The sequence below is a fragment of the Sorex araneus genome, chromosome 1 (genome assembly GCF_027595985.1).
Source record: "Sorex araneus isolate mSorAra2 chromosome 1, mSorAra2.pri, whole genome shotgun sequence".
Lineage (NCBI taxonomy): Eukaryota > Metazoa > Chordata > Mammalia > Eulipotyphla > Soricidae > Sorex > Sorex araneus.
In genome coordinates this window covers 360815247-360831337 of record NC_073302.1, presented here as the reverse complement: position 1 = coordinate 360831337, position 16091 = coordinate 360815247, and the positions used below count along the sequence as shown (strand labels likewise).

The 16091-nt window shown below is 64.9% G+C and overlaps 1 protein-coding gene across 1 annotated transcript in view; it reads left to right on the top strand.

Annotated features, from left to right (window-relative positions):
- The window catches only part of MINDY4 (MINDY lysine 48 deubiquitinase 4), a 93773-nt gene extending 78312 nt beyond the window's left edge, over window positions 1-15461 (top strand). Inside the window, exons 15-18 of the mRNA XM_012932360.2 lie at window positions 2269-2430; window positions 6670-6850; window positions 7115-7187; window positions 15068-15461. Coding sequence (XP_012787814.2) covers window positions 2269-2430; window positions 6670-6850; window positions 7115-7187; window positions 15068-15116 — 465 coding nt within the window. The 3' untranslated portion in view covers window positions 15117-15461. The remainder of the gene's footprint in view (window positions 1-2268; window positions 2431-6669; window positions 6851-7114; window positions 7188-15067) is intronic.
- Window positions 15462-16091: the final 630 nt, after the last annotated feature.

Below are 16091 nucleotides of genomic sequence, written 5' to 3'. Positions count from 1 at the left end.
AGCCCCTGTGTTGTTGACCCTGGGGCCAGGCCACCTAGAAGTCCACTAGAGAGTCCTGGGACTCGAAGGCCATTTCCAGCAGTCATCCTGGCCGTGATGCACAGGGCGACATCTCCTGCACCAGCCTCCAGGCCCAGGTCCACTCCACTCTGGCCTTGCCGTGTACGAGGACCATGTGGTGAGCGCACAGGCCGGGCCTCGGCAGCTCACCCCCCCCCCCCCCGTTTCTAAGGAATCCAAGCCTGCAGAGGCCTGGCAGGGCTCTGGGGCTGGGGGCTGGCCAGCCCCGGGTGGTCCGGCTCCTGCCCTGGGCCCCCCACGTCTTCCCCAAGGCTGCCACCACAGAATATGGGTCACCCCACTGTGGACAGTCACTCAGGAGACCGAGCCTGCACTCACTGCTCCAGCTAGGAATGGATCCTGGCCAGTTTCTTCCCTCCCAAGCCTCAGTTTCCCCATTTGTGGAACCACTTCGGTGCTGTTAGACATGAGGCCTGGACACGGAATCAGGCCTGCCCTTGCGCCCTCAGGTCCAGCAGGCTCTGGACACGTGCTGTGGGGTAGTGGGTGGAAAAGCCTGTGCCGGGCTGACCGTGCTGGGACCGCCCCCGCCAGCGTTTGCAAAGCGGCGAGGCAGCACGTCCCTGCCCGGGAGCAGGGGCCTTTTCCTAGGCGAGTGGGACGAGACACTGGAGCCTGGCAGGAGAGGCCGTGCCCCACCTCTGCCCTCGGCGGGCGCGGATCTCACAGCAGACACTTCCTCCAGATTCTTTTCTCATTTCCTCTACGAAGACACACAATGAGGCCCCCACATCGCCCGCCAAAGGGGTCCCTCGGTGGCCATCAGAGGAGCCTCTTTTACTATCAGTGGGGCAGGGGTGTCGCCCAGCATGGGGGGTTGCTAGCTCTGGGCTCGGCTCTCCACCCAGAGGAAGCCCCTCTGTGACCCCTGTCCCCTCGGAGGAAGGATGAGGAAAGGGCCCTGACGGCCAGACCCAGGCGGTTGCCCTTGAACTTGAATCTTTTGCTTGCTTGTTTTTAACTCCTAAGTGGTGCCTGGGGGCCTCTAGTGGGATCCTCGGCCAGCTGGGGCAGCAGGTCACTGCAGGGCCTCGGGTGCCGTGTGGGGGTTTCCTGCACCCCCCGCAGTGCTGGGGTCCACAGGCTGCACCGGCCATGCTTGGGGGCACGTGTGCTGGGACCACGTCCGCACTGCACTCACAGATGGGCCCTGACTCCCGTGCTCTCTCCAGCTCAGCACTCTCCCTGGTGTCCCGAGGGTCACCGGGACACAGGGCAGGGGCAGCAGCGGGGAGCAGACAGTGTGGGAACAGCTCTGGCCGTCACTGGGGCAGCGTGGTGGGGGCACAGCCTTTCCCACTGGGGAGCCTCAGTTTCCCCATCCTCAGAAGGCTTCTGGATGGGACTTCCAGATGTCCCACAGAAGGAAGGAGGCCCCTGCCAACGGGAGCTGCCCGAGAGATTCAGACGTTGGTCGGCTCCGGGGTCCTCTGACCTGTGGGTCTTTGGGGCCTGTGGCTCAGAGGCGAGAGACAGAGCAGGCCGTGGGCTCCCTAGCCCCCTGCCCCAAGTTCCTGCTGTGCACCAAGGTCCCCAGGCTGGAAGAGCCGCCTTGGCAGGAGGGCGAGTGGGGCTGGGGGTGAGGCCTGGGAGCCCCTGGCAGTTTCCTGGCGTTGATGCTGCTCCCTGGCCCCATTAAGATGTTATCGTTGGGGGAAGCTGGGTGAAGGGTACACAGGAACTCTCTGTACTATTTTTATAACTTCTTTGGAGCCTAAAGTTATTTCAGAAATTTAAAAAAATTATTAAATTAATAATGCCCTTCTTCAAGACCCACCCAAATGTCACTTTCTACAAAGCGTCTCTGACTCAGCCTCGCGGCCCCCGGCCGTCTGTCCGCACCCTGAGTGCCCTGCACACACACTGATGCCTCGACCCCAAACCCCGCCCCGTACGCTTCATCCAGACACCCGAGGACCCCTGCCCGCTGACCAGGGGCAGGGAGGGTCTGCGCGGTCAGCCAGTGCTGACCTTGCGCGGGGGGGTGACTCTGGTGGCCGCTGCACTGGACAGGCCATGGCCACCTGCCCCCCGGCAGTGTGTGGGAACGCGCGCGTCCCACCCGCCCGATTCCAGTCTCTCTCCTCCTCGCTTTCCTTCCTTTGTTCCTTGTTCCCGACCCCCCTCCACCCCGTGGGCAGCTCATTCCGAGACTGGACAAGCCTTTCCCCTTTCTCTCATCAACAGGAACTTGTCAATCTGCTCCTGACCGGGAGAGCCGTGTCCAATGTTTTCAATGACGTGGTGGAGCTGGATTCTGGGGACGGGAGCGTCACGCTCCTCAAAGGCATCGCCGCACGCAGTGACATCGGCTTCCTGTCCCTCTTCGAGCACTACAACGTGTGCCAGGTACCCCGAGGACGAGGGCAGGGCAGGGCAGCGCCTGCGACTTCCCAGAGCCCTGGGACATCAAGGCCAGCCCGACCCAGGGCCTCAGAGGGATAAAAAGTCCAGGTCCTCGGATATGGAGAATGGCTCGCAGTGGGGAGACTGTGCTGGCCTTGTATGTGTCTGACCCGGGTTCGATCCCCTGCACCCCATCTGGTCCCCAAGCCCTGCCCGGAGTGTCCATAGCTGGGAGTAAACCCTAAGCACTGCTGGGTGTGGCCCAGAAACCAAAAATAGAGAGAACGGCTCATCGTTCACCCCCTGAACCCGGCTGGTGCCACCTCTGGGAAGGGCCTGACGTCCAGAGACTTCGGGGTGTGCTCCTGGGAGAAGTGGCCCTGTTTGGCTTTTGAGGGGCAGGACGGGGCCCAGGTCTGAGGCTGTGCTGGGTGTTCCAGCTCTGACATCACAGCACGCCCCCCTTGCAGGCTTTAGCCTGCCTCCTTGGGGCCTCCATGCACACTCCCGCCCAGAGCCCTGGTGTGGGAGGGCATCGTCCCAGCCCCAGGGCCAGCGCTCCTTGACACTTCAGCTTCTGACACCTCCTGTCCCTCCCTGGCATGTGGCTGCGTCGCGTGGTCGCTGCCTCTGCCCCCACCCAGCCCGGGCCACCTTCTCAGGCGCTGGGTCAGGCCCCCCATGGCCTCCTGGGGTCACACAGTTCAGGTCAAGCCTCACAGGCTTCCCTTGGCCACTTTGTCCGGGTGTCCACTTCCTCCCTGCCTGCGGATGGGCCTCGGAAAGGGTGGCCCTGGGGACATTGTCCGTTCCTGGCCGGGCGCCTTGTTCCAGCCTGCTGCCGCACCTCCTGGGCCTCCTCTTCCATGGGTCTTCAGAGAAGACTTTGTTCCCTGGGTTTGTATGAAATGGGCCCCCCGGGGTAGTGGAAGGCCCTCCCTTTGACCCTGCCCGCACCGGGGCACCAGGGCCTTGGAGGCTGAGCAGGGGCACAGCGGGGACGGTGCCTTGCCAGGGGCAGGGACGCCAGCGTCTGGAGGCCCGGCTCAGTTTGACTGCACCCGCCCAGCCCAGGCCGCCCGTCAGGGGTGCTTTCCTGGGGTCTAGGAGCCTCCTGCAGCTCCTGTCCCCAGGCCCCATTCCTGGGTGACACCCGCCAGGGATCCAACTCATGAGCTGCTGTGACAGGGAGGGAAGGACAGAGGCGCCTTCCGGACAGCTGGGCTCCAGGGGGAGGTCAGGGTGGCCAGAGGGACGCCCCAGGGTCTTCTGGAATCCTGCAGTCCAGACTTCCCCACGGTCGGGCTTGTGAACCCCACTTTCACTCTGCGTCAAAGGCCCTGAGGGCCCGAGAGATGGGGCCGGGCATACGGCGCTTGCCTTGCATGCAGCCAACCGGAATTTGATCCTTGGCACCTCCTGAAGTCCTCTGAGTACAGCCAGGAGTGTTCCCTGAGCACTCCGGTGTGGCCCCGACCTCACTTGCTGCCCCTTACCTCACAAAATGAACAGGCTCTGTGGGCCAGAGAGCTTAGCACGGGGCCATGCTGGGCACGAGCCGGTGGTGGCCCAGGCCGCAGCACACCCAAGCATTGCCAGGTGCCGCCCGGAGCCCCGACCACTGCTGGGGGGTCGTGGCTGCTCTGTGGCACCCGGGACCCACCCGGCACCACAGCCTCCCGCCTTGCCTCGACTTGTGGGCCTCGGCGGCCGAGCGTCCCAGGGCAGGAGCCAGTAATGCTGTGGAGCGCCCCCCGCCCCCCAGAAGCAGCAGGATGCCGTCCCTCCCTCGGCTGTGCTGCGGGTAGCCAACAGGAGCATCTTCCCTGAGTGAGTGCAGCTGCGGGGGAGCCGGGGCCTGTGCCAGCACACCCGGAGTCAGTGTTCGCTTGCGGGCACTCCTGGAGCAAGAGTCCAAAGCTGCACCTGGCCTTTGCCGCTCGGGCGCTGCGGAGCTGTGTAGGGCAGCAGTGCTCAGGGCACGTGGTGCTGGCACATACGGGCACGCAACCCGGCCACGGAGTTGTCAGCTCCCCACCTGGACTCGGTCGGACTCTTTGGGTCCACGCAGCAGCGCCCGCCCGCCAGACCTCTGGTGTGTGCCGGGCTGGAGCCTGGGGGTGCCCTGGGGGTGCCTTGGCCTCGGCTGGGCTGGGCTCTGAAGGACACGGCAGGCAGCTGCCTCCACAGCGCACTCCTTTCGCTTGCTGCTGATTCCTCTGGGCCTGCGTGGACGCCAGGGAGGGCGAGCTCCCGGCCCAGACCAGGCTTGTTTGTAGCTGAGGCGGTGTCGGAAGAAATGGAGTTAAAGCGACGGCCCCTGGTGGGCGGGGGCTCTAATCCCTTTACCTGGCATGCTTGGAGGGGAGAGAAGGATCCCTGCCCCCCCCCCCCCCACAGGCACTTGGGGCCTCTGGAGGGCCCCTGAGCAGGCTGCCATGTCCAGGACACAGTGAGGGCCTCCTGGAAAGTCGTACTGTGCTGCCGGCCCCCTGGGGGGCGGGGGCCTCGGGAGCAGGGAGCCCCTCAGTGTGTGAGATGTTGCTGGGGTGGGCCTCGCCTTGTACATCCGAGGCCCCGGGCTCTGCTCCCCCCTCCCCGCCCACCTGCCTCCCAGTGCCTGAGGAGCCCCCCTGCTCCCCCTCACTGGCCTCTCCCCGGTCTCCGTGGCCTCAGAGGTGCACGTGTGCGTCCCCTACCCCCGCCCCCAACACCACTTGACCGTGTGTGCGGTTGTGATGCGTCACTGCTGTGTCCGGCTCTTCTCCTTACCTGAAGGCAAAGCTGATGCCTCTCGGGCTGGGGTCTGCGCAGCGCCCGGGTCTGGCCCCTGGGTGGGCCCACGAAGGACCTGCCTGCTCTGTGCCCTCCCCTGTCCAGCACGCGCTGCGGTGTGCGCCTCCTCCTGCCCCCAGAGGTGGCCCTGGCCCTGGCAGTCCCCGAAGGGCCCGGGGTCGCTCAGTGTCCCCGCTACTAGGAACCCCCGGTCAGGGCGCGTTCACGCACCGGGAGGAAACACTCCAGCGACTGCGGGAGGAAGCGGCCCCGCCTGCCTCCACTCCCGGCCTGGGAGACTCCCCAGGCTCCGGGGGAGCAAACTGGGCTCTGGAAGGCGCGGGCACTTGGCAGGCACTCCCGGTGACCACCGCCCCCAGGAACCCTTGGGCAGCTTTGTGGCCCTTAATCCCCTGAGCGTGGCCGCCGGGGGCCAGCTGCCCTTTTGTTCGCTGCTGGAAAATCCGGGGGAGGGGGCTGGTCACAGGGACGCAGGCCCCCTGGAGGGCCCCGGTTCTTGCTCCTGTGGGGAGCGAGCCCCGGGGTCCCGGCGATGCCCCCAGCGGCAAAGCCTCTCTGGAGCGCGGGAGGGGAGCCAGGTTTGCAGTGGGGTGCAGGCACGTCCGGCCACGTCCTCTAAGACGGCTAATTCCCCTCACCCCGCCTGCCTGGCCGCAGGGCGCAGGGCGAGGCGGGGGCAGGGCAGGGAGCACAGGTAAGGGGACAGGGCTAGGGCCTGTGAGGAGCCCCTCTGCCCTCGGGGCCGGAGTCCCCACCACCTGGGTCAGGGCCTGCAGGGCCCCCGTGCCCACCACAGAACCACAAAACGCCCCAGGCTCTGAGGGGGCCGGGAGGACAGGCCCTGGAGAAAGGTCACCCGCTGCCCCACTGGAAAAATTACTCCCATTCTTTCCTTAATCCGCGTGCTGCGTCGTAAACACCTGAGCCCGCAGACGTCTCCCGGGCGAGCAGGGCTTGGGCGGCCGCCAGCGGGGCCACGGGCACCAGGCAGCGGCATGGACCAGGCTGGGTCTGGAGGTGCACCTGAGGGAGCACCGTGGGCACAGGGTCTGAGCTGACCTTCAGAGCCCAGCAGCAGCACCCCCGTCCCTCGGATTCCCTGTACTGTCAGGGGGGTCTCATCCCAGCCCACCCCTTGCCATCCTCCTCCCGGGTATCCCGCAGCTCCCAGACGACCTCCCCGTCAGGCTCCTGACCCCCGAGTCCACACGCGCCCTCCAGGACAGGCCCTGGGTCCTCCCTGCTTTGGCCGACTCAGGCAGACCCCGGGGCCCCTGCACGTGACTGCACCCTAACAGCCTCGTCGGGGGCTGTGGGTTCTGCCAGGCGCAGGGTCCGGTGCTCTCATGCAGCACTTGCGGCCAGATGGGGCTTTAGGGGGAGGTCCTCTGGATGTGGAGACCAAGGGGCCGTCCCGTGCCGCCCCTCAGCACCCCCTCCCCGCAGGTGGGCTGCTTCCTGAAGACGCCTCGCTTCCCCATCTGGGTTGTGTGCGCCGAGAGCCACTTCAGCGTCCTCTTCAGCCTGCAGCCCGCGCTCCTGCAGGACTGGCGCACGGAGCGGCTCTTCGACCTCTACTACTACGACGGGCTGGCCAACCAGCAGGAGCAGATCCGGCTGACCGTGGGTGCGCCCCCACCCGGGGCCAGGGGCGGGCGAGGCACCAGCCAGCTGGACCCACTCTGCAGGGAGCCAGGTTCCTCTCCCCAGGCACCCTGGATGCTCCTTCTGACGGAAGCTCGAGCCTTTAGAAAGACTATTCTGGAACTGAAGGGGCGGGGGCGGGGGGGTGGCTACAGCAGGGGCGGGGGCTCAGGCCGAGATGGGGTGAGGTGCTGCACCCAAGGTGCCCGTGGGCTGACCAGTGGGCACCCCTGCCCTCCCTCCCCAGACACCACCCAGACAGTGCCTGAGGACGACGGCCGGGACCTCACCCCACCCCTGGAGCTCTGCATCAGGACCAAGTGAGTGGGGTGATGGGCATGTGAGTGTGAGTGTGTGTGTGGGGGGGGGTGCTGCCGACTGGGGGCCTCGCAGGCCTCTCTTCCAAGGCTGCGGCATCAATGGGGTCTGGAGGAAGGCAGGTCCAGCCACCCGGGGGCCTGGACTGGGCACTGGGAGGAGGCACCTGGTCAGGAGGCAGGAGGGGGCAAGGGGGCTTCCCTTAGCAGCCTGGGGCATGGTCCGCCCAGCCTCAGTCTGAGGCAGTGTCCCCCCCGCGCTGCAGCTATGGTCACGAGGCATCGCCTGGCCTGGGGTCTGGGTTTATGCTTTACTCGTTCGTGTCCAGCGTCCAGCCCAGCTCTCCTGGGGGAGGGCAAGGACGGGTGTCCTCAGCCCACCAGCACTGAGCATGCGGGAGGGAGGGAGGAGGCCGTGGGGAGCAGGGCCCACATGCGCGGTCCACGGAGCTGCCTCCTGCACCTGCTGTCACCTGATCACCACAGAGCCTTCAGGAGCCCACTGCCGCCCGGCCGCGTCATCTCGCTCCACACGCGCCTCGTTGCCTCTCTCCCGGCCTGACCAGCGGCCTGTGGCCTGCGCCCGTGAGGGCTGGGCTGGAGGCATGTGGACCGGGCCTGGGCCGTAGGCTCTCCTGGCTGCTACAGGGGCCTCCACAGGACCCTGGGATGGAGCTGCCGGGACCCAGGGCTCCATGTGGCGAGAGACAGCAGGGTGGGGCCGGGGAAGCGCCGCATCCGCATCTGCTGGCCGGTCCATCCACCTGCCCGCCCCGGCCAGGCGGCGGGATGAGGCATTCCTGTAGGGTCAGGGCCGGCTTTGCTCGGGCGGGCGGGAGGATTAAAGGCGCGGTGCCGCTCCCCTTTCATGTACAAAGGCCCCTCATTCCGGGTGATGAGAGAAGCTTGGGCGGGGCGGGAGGCCAGCGCACAGCCTTCCTGCAGGTGGGCCGCGGGCGCCGTCTGTCTCTCTGTCCCTTCCGGCAGGGCCCACCTCTGAACCTCGGAACCGCCCAACCCCAGTGGGGCGTCTCTCTCCCCAGGGAAGACCCAGGCACCCCCCGGCTCCCCCAGCCAGCTCGGCGCTGTGACTCAGGGTGGGGGGCCTGGTCTCCCCACCAGAGCTGCTGGAATAGGAAGCTCAGCCCAGCATGTCTAGGGGGTCTACCCCTCTCCCAGGCTCCCCTCCTCCCGGCTGTCATCCCTGGTGACCGTGACTTGGAGGCGTGGCCACACCACGGGCAGGGAGCTAGCTGGCCCAGGTGCCCGGCCCTGGCCCCACTTTCTGTCCGCAGAGCGTCTTGGGGCAGGCCGAGCCCAGCACCCTGTCCAGTGGCCCTTCCGGTGCTCGTTGACTCCCTGGATGAGATGTCACTGCACATGTCCAGGACGGGGCATGGGGACCAAGGAGGCCGAGGGCCAACCCCCTGCATGTCTGGAGGCACTGCTCGCGGGGTCACGCCCAGATCTGGGGGTCCTGGGAATGGGCATCCGAGGCCATCCAGGTGCTGCTGGCACTGCGGATCCAGGCCTGGGGTGCTGTCCTGGCCGTGCCCGTGGGCCACGTGACCTTCCCGCACTCCGCTGCCTGCCCGCTCCGTGAGCCCCACCTGAGGTCCCCTGGCTGCCCTCAGTGGGGCAGTGATGAGGAGGGGAGGGCTGGGCCTTCCCCAGGGAGCCGGAGGCAGCGCCCAGCTCCGAGGGCTCATGTTTCAGGCCCAGAGTCTCAAACAGCTCAGAGTGTACGAGCCGGGCAGCGGGTGCAGGACCAAGAGGGACCAAGACCGCTGGGGCCTGCCCACACGCCCACACCAGGCCCCTCCAGTCCCAGGCACCTGTCCAGCTGGGGCTGGGGACCTTGGAGCCCCCTTGGGCCTGTGGGCATCCCCCCACGCCCAGCCACACACCAGGCGCATCTTGTTTGCTCTCAGCATACAGTTGGGTCTGGGGGCCACGGGCTCTATGGGGGTGACTTCCCGCCTCACACCAGCTCTGCAGGAGGCAGCGGGACCAGGCTCTGGGGGCTGTCTGGGGTCGTCCAGCCCAGCAGGGTCCTCCTGCCACATCAGAGTCCCCGGTGTTGAAGGGGTGGGTGACCCGCGGCCCCACCTGCAGCCACGCCAGCCCCTGAAGCTTAGACCTGCCTGTCCCTGCCCAGGGAAAGGTCACTATGTGGGCGGCCGACTTCCGGCCACCTGGCTCTGTTGCCTAGCAACATTGCACAAGAGCAGACACCTGGGACAAGAGCATCCGAATTCGCACCACCCGGCCCGGCCGCTGCCTCTATTCGGGAGTGACACACGTCTCAGCCTCATGTACTGAGTCAGGAACATGGGGTCTGTCCCTGCCCCTTCCTCCACGGCACAGACAGACACACACCAGGGGCCTCTCCTGAGCTTTGGGCGGCTGCGCTGGGACCGATGGGAAGAACCCCCTGCCCCCACCCCATGCCAGCTGCAGACGTGCCTGAGTCCAGCCCAGTCTGTGCCTTCCAGGGGCCGGGCTGAGCGCCCACCCCACATGTGTGCCCGCACTTGCCTTTGCTGCTCGCTCTCTGGCTTCCCAGCATGAACGGGCTGTGTCCACCATGTGTCCCGCCACGTCCCCTGCCCATCCCTCGCCCATCCCACACCAGCACCACCACTTTCCCCCCGGGTCCCCGGGGCACACAGGCTCTTCCCTGAGCTGGGGTGAGGGAAAAGGCCAGAGCTCGCCCTTTCGCCTGGGCACTGGAGGGGTTCTCACCTGTGGGGGGGTCCCCCTCAGCAGCACCTCCAGGCACTGAGATTGGCATGGTGCCAAGTGAGGTCAGCTCTGGCCCTCAAGATGGTCAGTGGGAGGGACCCCACCCCCCCCAGCGACCCGGCCCGGGAGAGCTGGAGCAGAGGAGCGAGTCCAAGGGGAGCAGGGTGGGCCGGGCCAGGTGGGCAGCAGCCCCAGCCCCAGTCCAGAGCCGCTCTGGTTCCAGGGCAGGCGCAGGAGGGACACTGGAGACCCCCGGGGCCCAGGGGTGCTCAGGGCTTGCTCCTGGCCGGGCTGGGAATCAGGCCGCAGTGCGCAGGCAAGGGTCTTACCTTGGGCCTTGTTCTCCAGCCCCCGCGGGCTGTATGTGTTCCCTTTATTTATTTATTTATTTTGGTTTTTAAAAATCTTTCCCCTCCACTTTATTTGAGCACCATGGTTTACAAGGTTGTTCGTGATGGTTTGTTGCAGGCATTCATCTATTCCAGACCCTTTCCCTCCACGACTGTCGCCCTCCCTCCGCTGCTGTCTCTGTTTCCCCTGAAGCCCGCCCCCGTAGCCGGCCCACAGTAATTTATTTTGTATTGCTTGTTGCCAATAAAAGGCTAACAAGATGATCAAAAAATATTCCTATAGAAGAAAATTTGTGCAAATTGTTGTGTCTCCCCACGGGGACATCAAGTCCTTGTCTGGGGGTCCACGGGGCTGTTGTTGCAAGGTCGGCGTCTGCGTGGACGCTCTCGTCAGCGGAGACCGTTCGGCTTCCTCGCTGCACGCCGCCCCGTCTGGTGTGCTCCGCGGGATGCCAGCGCTCCCGAGATCGGAGGCGTGGCGTGGTCAGATGTGGCCATGCATTCGGGCTGTATTTCTACAGGCCCAACTCTGCAACCAGAGCTGCCCCCTTCTCCTTGGAGCTGAACTGGGCGGGGGGAGCGAAGAGGCCCGGAGTGACCCCCAGGCACTGGGCATCTTGGCCCTGCAGCGTCTGTACATGAATGACACTCATAAGCCTGGACACAGTCGTAAACGTGGACCTAAACTACAGCAGCAATAAGTGTTTTTCATGGGGTGCAAGAGGGGCAGGTTGGGATGTGCCCGGCCATGCTCAGGGCTCTGTCCCCTGCCCCTGGCCATGTGCCCAGGGATCATTCCTGGGGGTGCTGGGCATCAAATCAGGGTCGGCCTTCTGCATGGCAAATGTCTTTACATGGTACCAGCTCTCCAGCCACTCTCCCCCACACACGAAAGAAACTTCTTTTAAAATGTAAAAATAATAAAAGTTAATCAGGGCCAGAGTAGTAGCACAGCGGGTAGGGCGCTTGCCATGCACACAGCTGACCCAGGTTTGATCCCCAGCATCCCATGGTCCCCTTTGCACCACCAGGAGTAATTCCTGAGTGCAGAAATTACTGAGTAATTTATGAGAGCCAGGAGTAAGCCCTGAGCATCGCTGGGTGTGACCCAAAAAAGCAAAAGAGGGAAAAAAAAAATCAGCATGAAGCCCGGGCTGCCCTCTACTTGCCTTGCCGCAGCTTTTCTCAGGCCTAGACCCCAGAACATGGTTTATTGGTGCCAGCCAGGCTGGGCTGTTTGTGCTTTTTTTTTTTTTTTTTGTCTTCTTGGTGATGGCCGTCATTGGGAGTGATTCGGGGTTCTGGGGGACATTGGCAAGGTCTGGTGATACCTTGAGCTGTCACAGCTAGGGGAGGGGCCCTGAGGGCCCCACATGCCCAGGAGCATCCCTCTCTCCCACACCCTCTCCCCAGAGAACCGTCCAAACCCACAGTCAGCGGCAAACGTGGAGCAACCACGTGCAGGATTGTCCTGGAGCCTGGGAACTCCGAGGGTCTTCTGGGACCCTGAGAGTCTGCTGGGACCCCAGGAGTCTGCTGGGACCCCCCTCTCCCCAGAGTCTCTTGGGACCCCAGAAGTCTTTTGGGACCGTGAGAGTCTGCTGGGATCCCGGGAGTCCGCTGGGTTCCCACCTCTCCGCCTCTCGCCTGTCCCGGACCCTGTGCCGTCTCCCCTAGTGACTGATTTGGACTGATGGCACCTTCCTGCCAGGGACCACCCCCCGGGCCGAATCTCCCAGTTTCCCAACTCTGGTCCTGCTCTGGGGGCTCCCCCTGCCTGACACAGCTTCTCTCGGTGGGGGGTGGTCCCAGCACTCTCCAGACGGGGCCCTCGGGGGCCAGGCCGGGCTGGGTCATGATCTCTGCTGAGAGCTTCAGGACTAGCACCAGGGGCCAGAGTGGGAGCACGCGCAGGCAGGCCTTGTCCTCGAGCTCCATCAGGAGTGACTGTTGGTGTGACATGTGGGGACCAACTGCCGGGGCCTGGCATGGCAGAGAAGGCGGGAAGGAAGGAGAGGGACGGGCAGTGACGCTGGAAGCCTGGCCATGCCGTCATTCTCGCCGTGACCGGCGCTGAGACCACTGTGGCCTCTGCAGACCCAGGCCTGCTGCCTGCGGGAGCCGTCTGTGGTGGGGTCCTCAGGGAGTCTGGGTGCAGGAGGTGGCCTACCTGCAGCCGCAGGAGAGCAGTACAGCCTGTGAGTGGCCTGAGGAGAATGAGGGGGAGATCTCAGCGCGCTCAGGGGCATGCGTGGAGCCTGGATGGTGCTGCCGAGGCTGGTTCCGAGAGGAGCCTGGCCCCCCACCCATGGCATCTCCAGAGCCTTCTCCCGGCCCCGAATGTAGTCTCAGTGATGATGACAAGTGTCCATGAGCCCAGAGCACCTCGCAGGCTCCAAGGCACCTGCCTCCACCCCTCAGGAGGAGGCCAGAGCGCCCGGATGCCAGGAACGCTGCATCCTCCCCCGTCCAAGGCAACCAGGGACATGGCCTGACATGATGAGACCATACGGGAGGCAGGTCCAGCACGGCGTCGTGCCATTGGGGCTCGGGACATGGCAGAGGCCTCCCTCAGGACTTCTCAAGCTGAACTCTGCAGGGCGTGAGCTGGCCTCTGCAGGGAGTGACCGGGTTCTGCAGGGAGTGGCCAGGCCTCTGCAGGGAGTGGCCGGGCCTCTGCAGGGAGTGACCGGGCCTCTGCAGGGCATGATCTGACCTCTGCAGGGAGTGGCTGGGCCTCTGTAGGGAGTGACCAGGCCTATGCAGGGCGTGTCTGACCTCTGCAGGGCGTGATCTGACCTCTGCAGGGAGTGGCTGGGCCTCTGCAGGGAGTGACCAGGCCTCTGCAGGGTGTGTCTGACCTCTGCAGGGCGTGATCTGACCTCTGCAGGGAGTGACCGGGCCTCTGCAGGGAGTGGTCGGGCCTCTGCAGGGAGTGACCAGGCCTCTGCAGGGCGTGATCTGACCTCTGCAGGGCGTGACCGGGCCTCTGCAGGGCGTGATCTGACCTCTGCAGGGAGTGGCCGGGCCTCTGCAGGGCACTCAAGCAGGCTTGTCTGCCTGTCTAGACCTGCCTTTGAGCCTGGGGCAGGACCCAGGGATGTCTGGTTCGCTGCCTGGAGGCCACACAACCCTGCGGGGGGCATCTTCCAGCCCCCTGCCTAGGGACAGTGGCACAGGCGATGGGACATTCCAGCTTCCTAAGATGATGCATCTTCATGGCTGAGTCTGTCTCCCTCGCCGCCCACCAAGGCCTGTCCTGCTGACAGGGAGCTCCAGCCCAGCGAGCTTCAGGGCCAGATGACAGTCCTCCAGACGTCCACTGGCACGCACCATGCCGTGTCTAGACTGACACGCATCACAGTCTCCGAGCCTCCACTGATCTGGCCCTGCAGTGCCCTGGGGGGAGCGAAGAGGAAAACACACTTTAATCATTCCAAAACGGGCCACATGCAGACGTCACCTCCTGGCCTCACTGCAGGCACAAGTGTCACGGGTGGGCTCTTGGACAGTTTTCCTCCATGTGGCAGGAAATAGTTTTGCTCATTTGAGGGTGAGTGGCATGTGTAAAGCATGTGATGTACTCACCCGGGACAGATCTATGGGCTTCACGGGATCCGTGGAGCTGCCCGTGGCCAGCGGTGTCATGGCAAGACCTTCAAGCAGGGGCCAGAGACAAAGGAAGCTGACGAGGGGCTGCAGAGCTAGGATGGCGTGTAGGACACCTGCCCTGCCTGCAGCATCCCCGGTGGTCCCCCGTGCCCGCCAGGAGTTAGTCCTGAGCACAGCCAGGTGTGGCTCCATAAGCCAAAATAACTGGAGGAACAACAAAAGGAGCCGAACATGAGCTCCGTGCGCTCCGAGAGGAAGGGGCAAGTGTCCGTTCTCGGAGGTGGAGCGGGTTGGGCGCGCCCGGGGCCGGAGTGGAGCCTCTCGGAGGCTGCAGACCTTTGGCGGGGAGCTGGCGTCTTGCTGGGAGCTCCTGCTGCTTCTCTTCGTGCCTCAGTTCTGCTTCCCGTGCAGCCTTGGAGCAAGAAAGTCCATACTTAGCCCAGGGTGTGGCTCGTGCAGGGTCCCCCTCGGCGGACCCTGACTCCAGCCTCAGGGCTGCTCAGTTTCCCACTGGGCTTCAGTCTTGGTGAGGAGGGTGGACCCGCCTGCTGCTGAGACGGTTCAGAGACGCTCCATCTGCCGGGACTGGTCCTCACTCCAAGTTGTTCAGGAGACGAGGGCCGGACGGAGATGAAGCACCGGGAAGGCTGCATAGGCTCGTGGCTGTAACTTTCATCTGGAAACGGAACTGTAATCCCGTTTTTCAAACCCTGGCCTCGGGTTTAATTGTGTGCAGTGCTGCCTGTGACTTCAGAAAATCTTTTTTTTCTTCTTTAATAAATGGCAAATCTGTGTTTCCACGAGCCGCTCACAGCCTTTCACAGGCTTCTGGTGGCTCTTGGAACAAAGCTCAAAAATCCTTACGGTCTCCCAGGTCCCTGGAGGGGTCCCCCGCAGCCCCCACTCTCGGCAGCTCTCCCCTGTACCGTGACATTAGGGTGGCCCCTGGGGAACTAGCACGTGCCAACAGTCCCGTAAGACACACACCAGGCACTGTGGGTTCGAGCGGATTTGGGCTGCTTGGGTCCCTCCCACGGGCTGAGGACCCCATGCTGGCCACAGAGGTGCCCAGAGGAGGGGTGCGTCTGGGCGGGACCCATGTGTGCTGCGGCTCTGTGGGGGCGTGAGCGGGGCCAGGTGGGCATCCCTGACACTCTCTCTGCTCCTCCCTCACAGGTGGAAGGGCGCCTCCGTGTGCTGGAATGGCTCGGACCCCATCCTGTGACCCCGGGGGACTCCCTTACTCAGCCCAGGGTGACCGCAGAGCCCAGGCCTCGGGGCACGTCTCCACGAAGAGCTGTACCCTCACCTGGGCCCGCACTGTGGCAGAAGGGCCCAGAACTTCCCAGCACCTTCCGGAAGGGACGTGCAGGCCAGGGAAGGCCAGGGCAACGCTGCCCGGCTCCCACCCGCCCACTGTGTCTGCCAGCAAGAGCAGGACTCGGCCTGTGCCTCCGCCCCCACTGCCCGCGGGCTGTGCCCCAGACCAGCCCCCCAAGGAGCCTGTCCGGGGGCCCTGGATGTTCCTAATTTGGTCTTTTTATAAAGAAGGACCGAGGGTTGAAACGTGTGTCCTGTTGTGTCATGTGTCTGTGTGAACGGGGCCAGCGGGGGCCCAGGGCCCTGCAGATCCCCACCAGCACCCACCGGCCCCCGTAGCACCTGAGAAAGCCCTGCAGTGGGAGGGCTGGGGTACTGTCCCTGCGGCTTTCGGCTAGGCTGACCCACTTCGCAACACCCCTGCCCCCTAGCCAGGCAATAGGGGCCCAGAGGGGTGTGGGAAGAAAGTCTCCGGGCTGGGCCAGGCTGAGGGAATGAGCCCTGGGCAGGGGGGCCGGGGGACGGGAGCTCCAGCATAAAGCAGGCTGCGACAAGGGAATGGGGTGTGTCCTTCACCCGTTCACGGGCCCGACTGGTTCCAGAAAGGTGTGTGGAGACAGCAGGGCTGGGGGGAAGGCTGTAGGGGGCCAGGGGCAGGGAGACCCTCGTGTCTCGGGAGCTGGGAGGGCGCCTCGTGCTGGGCAGGGCCCCTCTGAGCAGCACCGCGGAGGGCCTGTGAGTCCAGCCGTCCCCGCACACTCCTGCCTGTGAGTGAGCCAGGCCCGACCCCACGCCAGCCGGACCCCACTCAGCCTGTCTCGCCTCCCCTGCCTCGGGGGGACAGCGAGGGACAGCGCGGGCGGCTCCCTCGCCCTCTTCA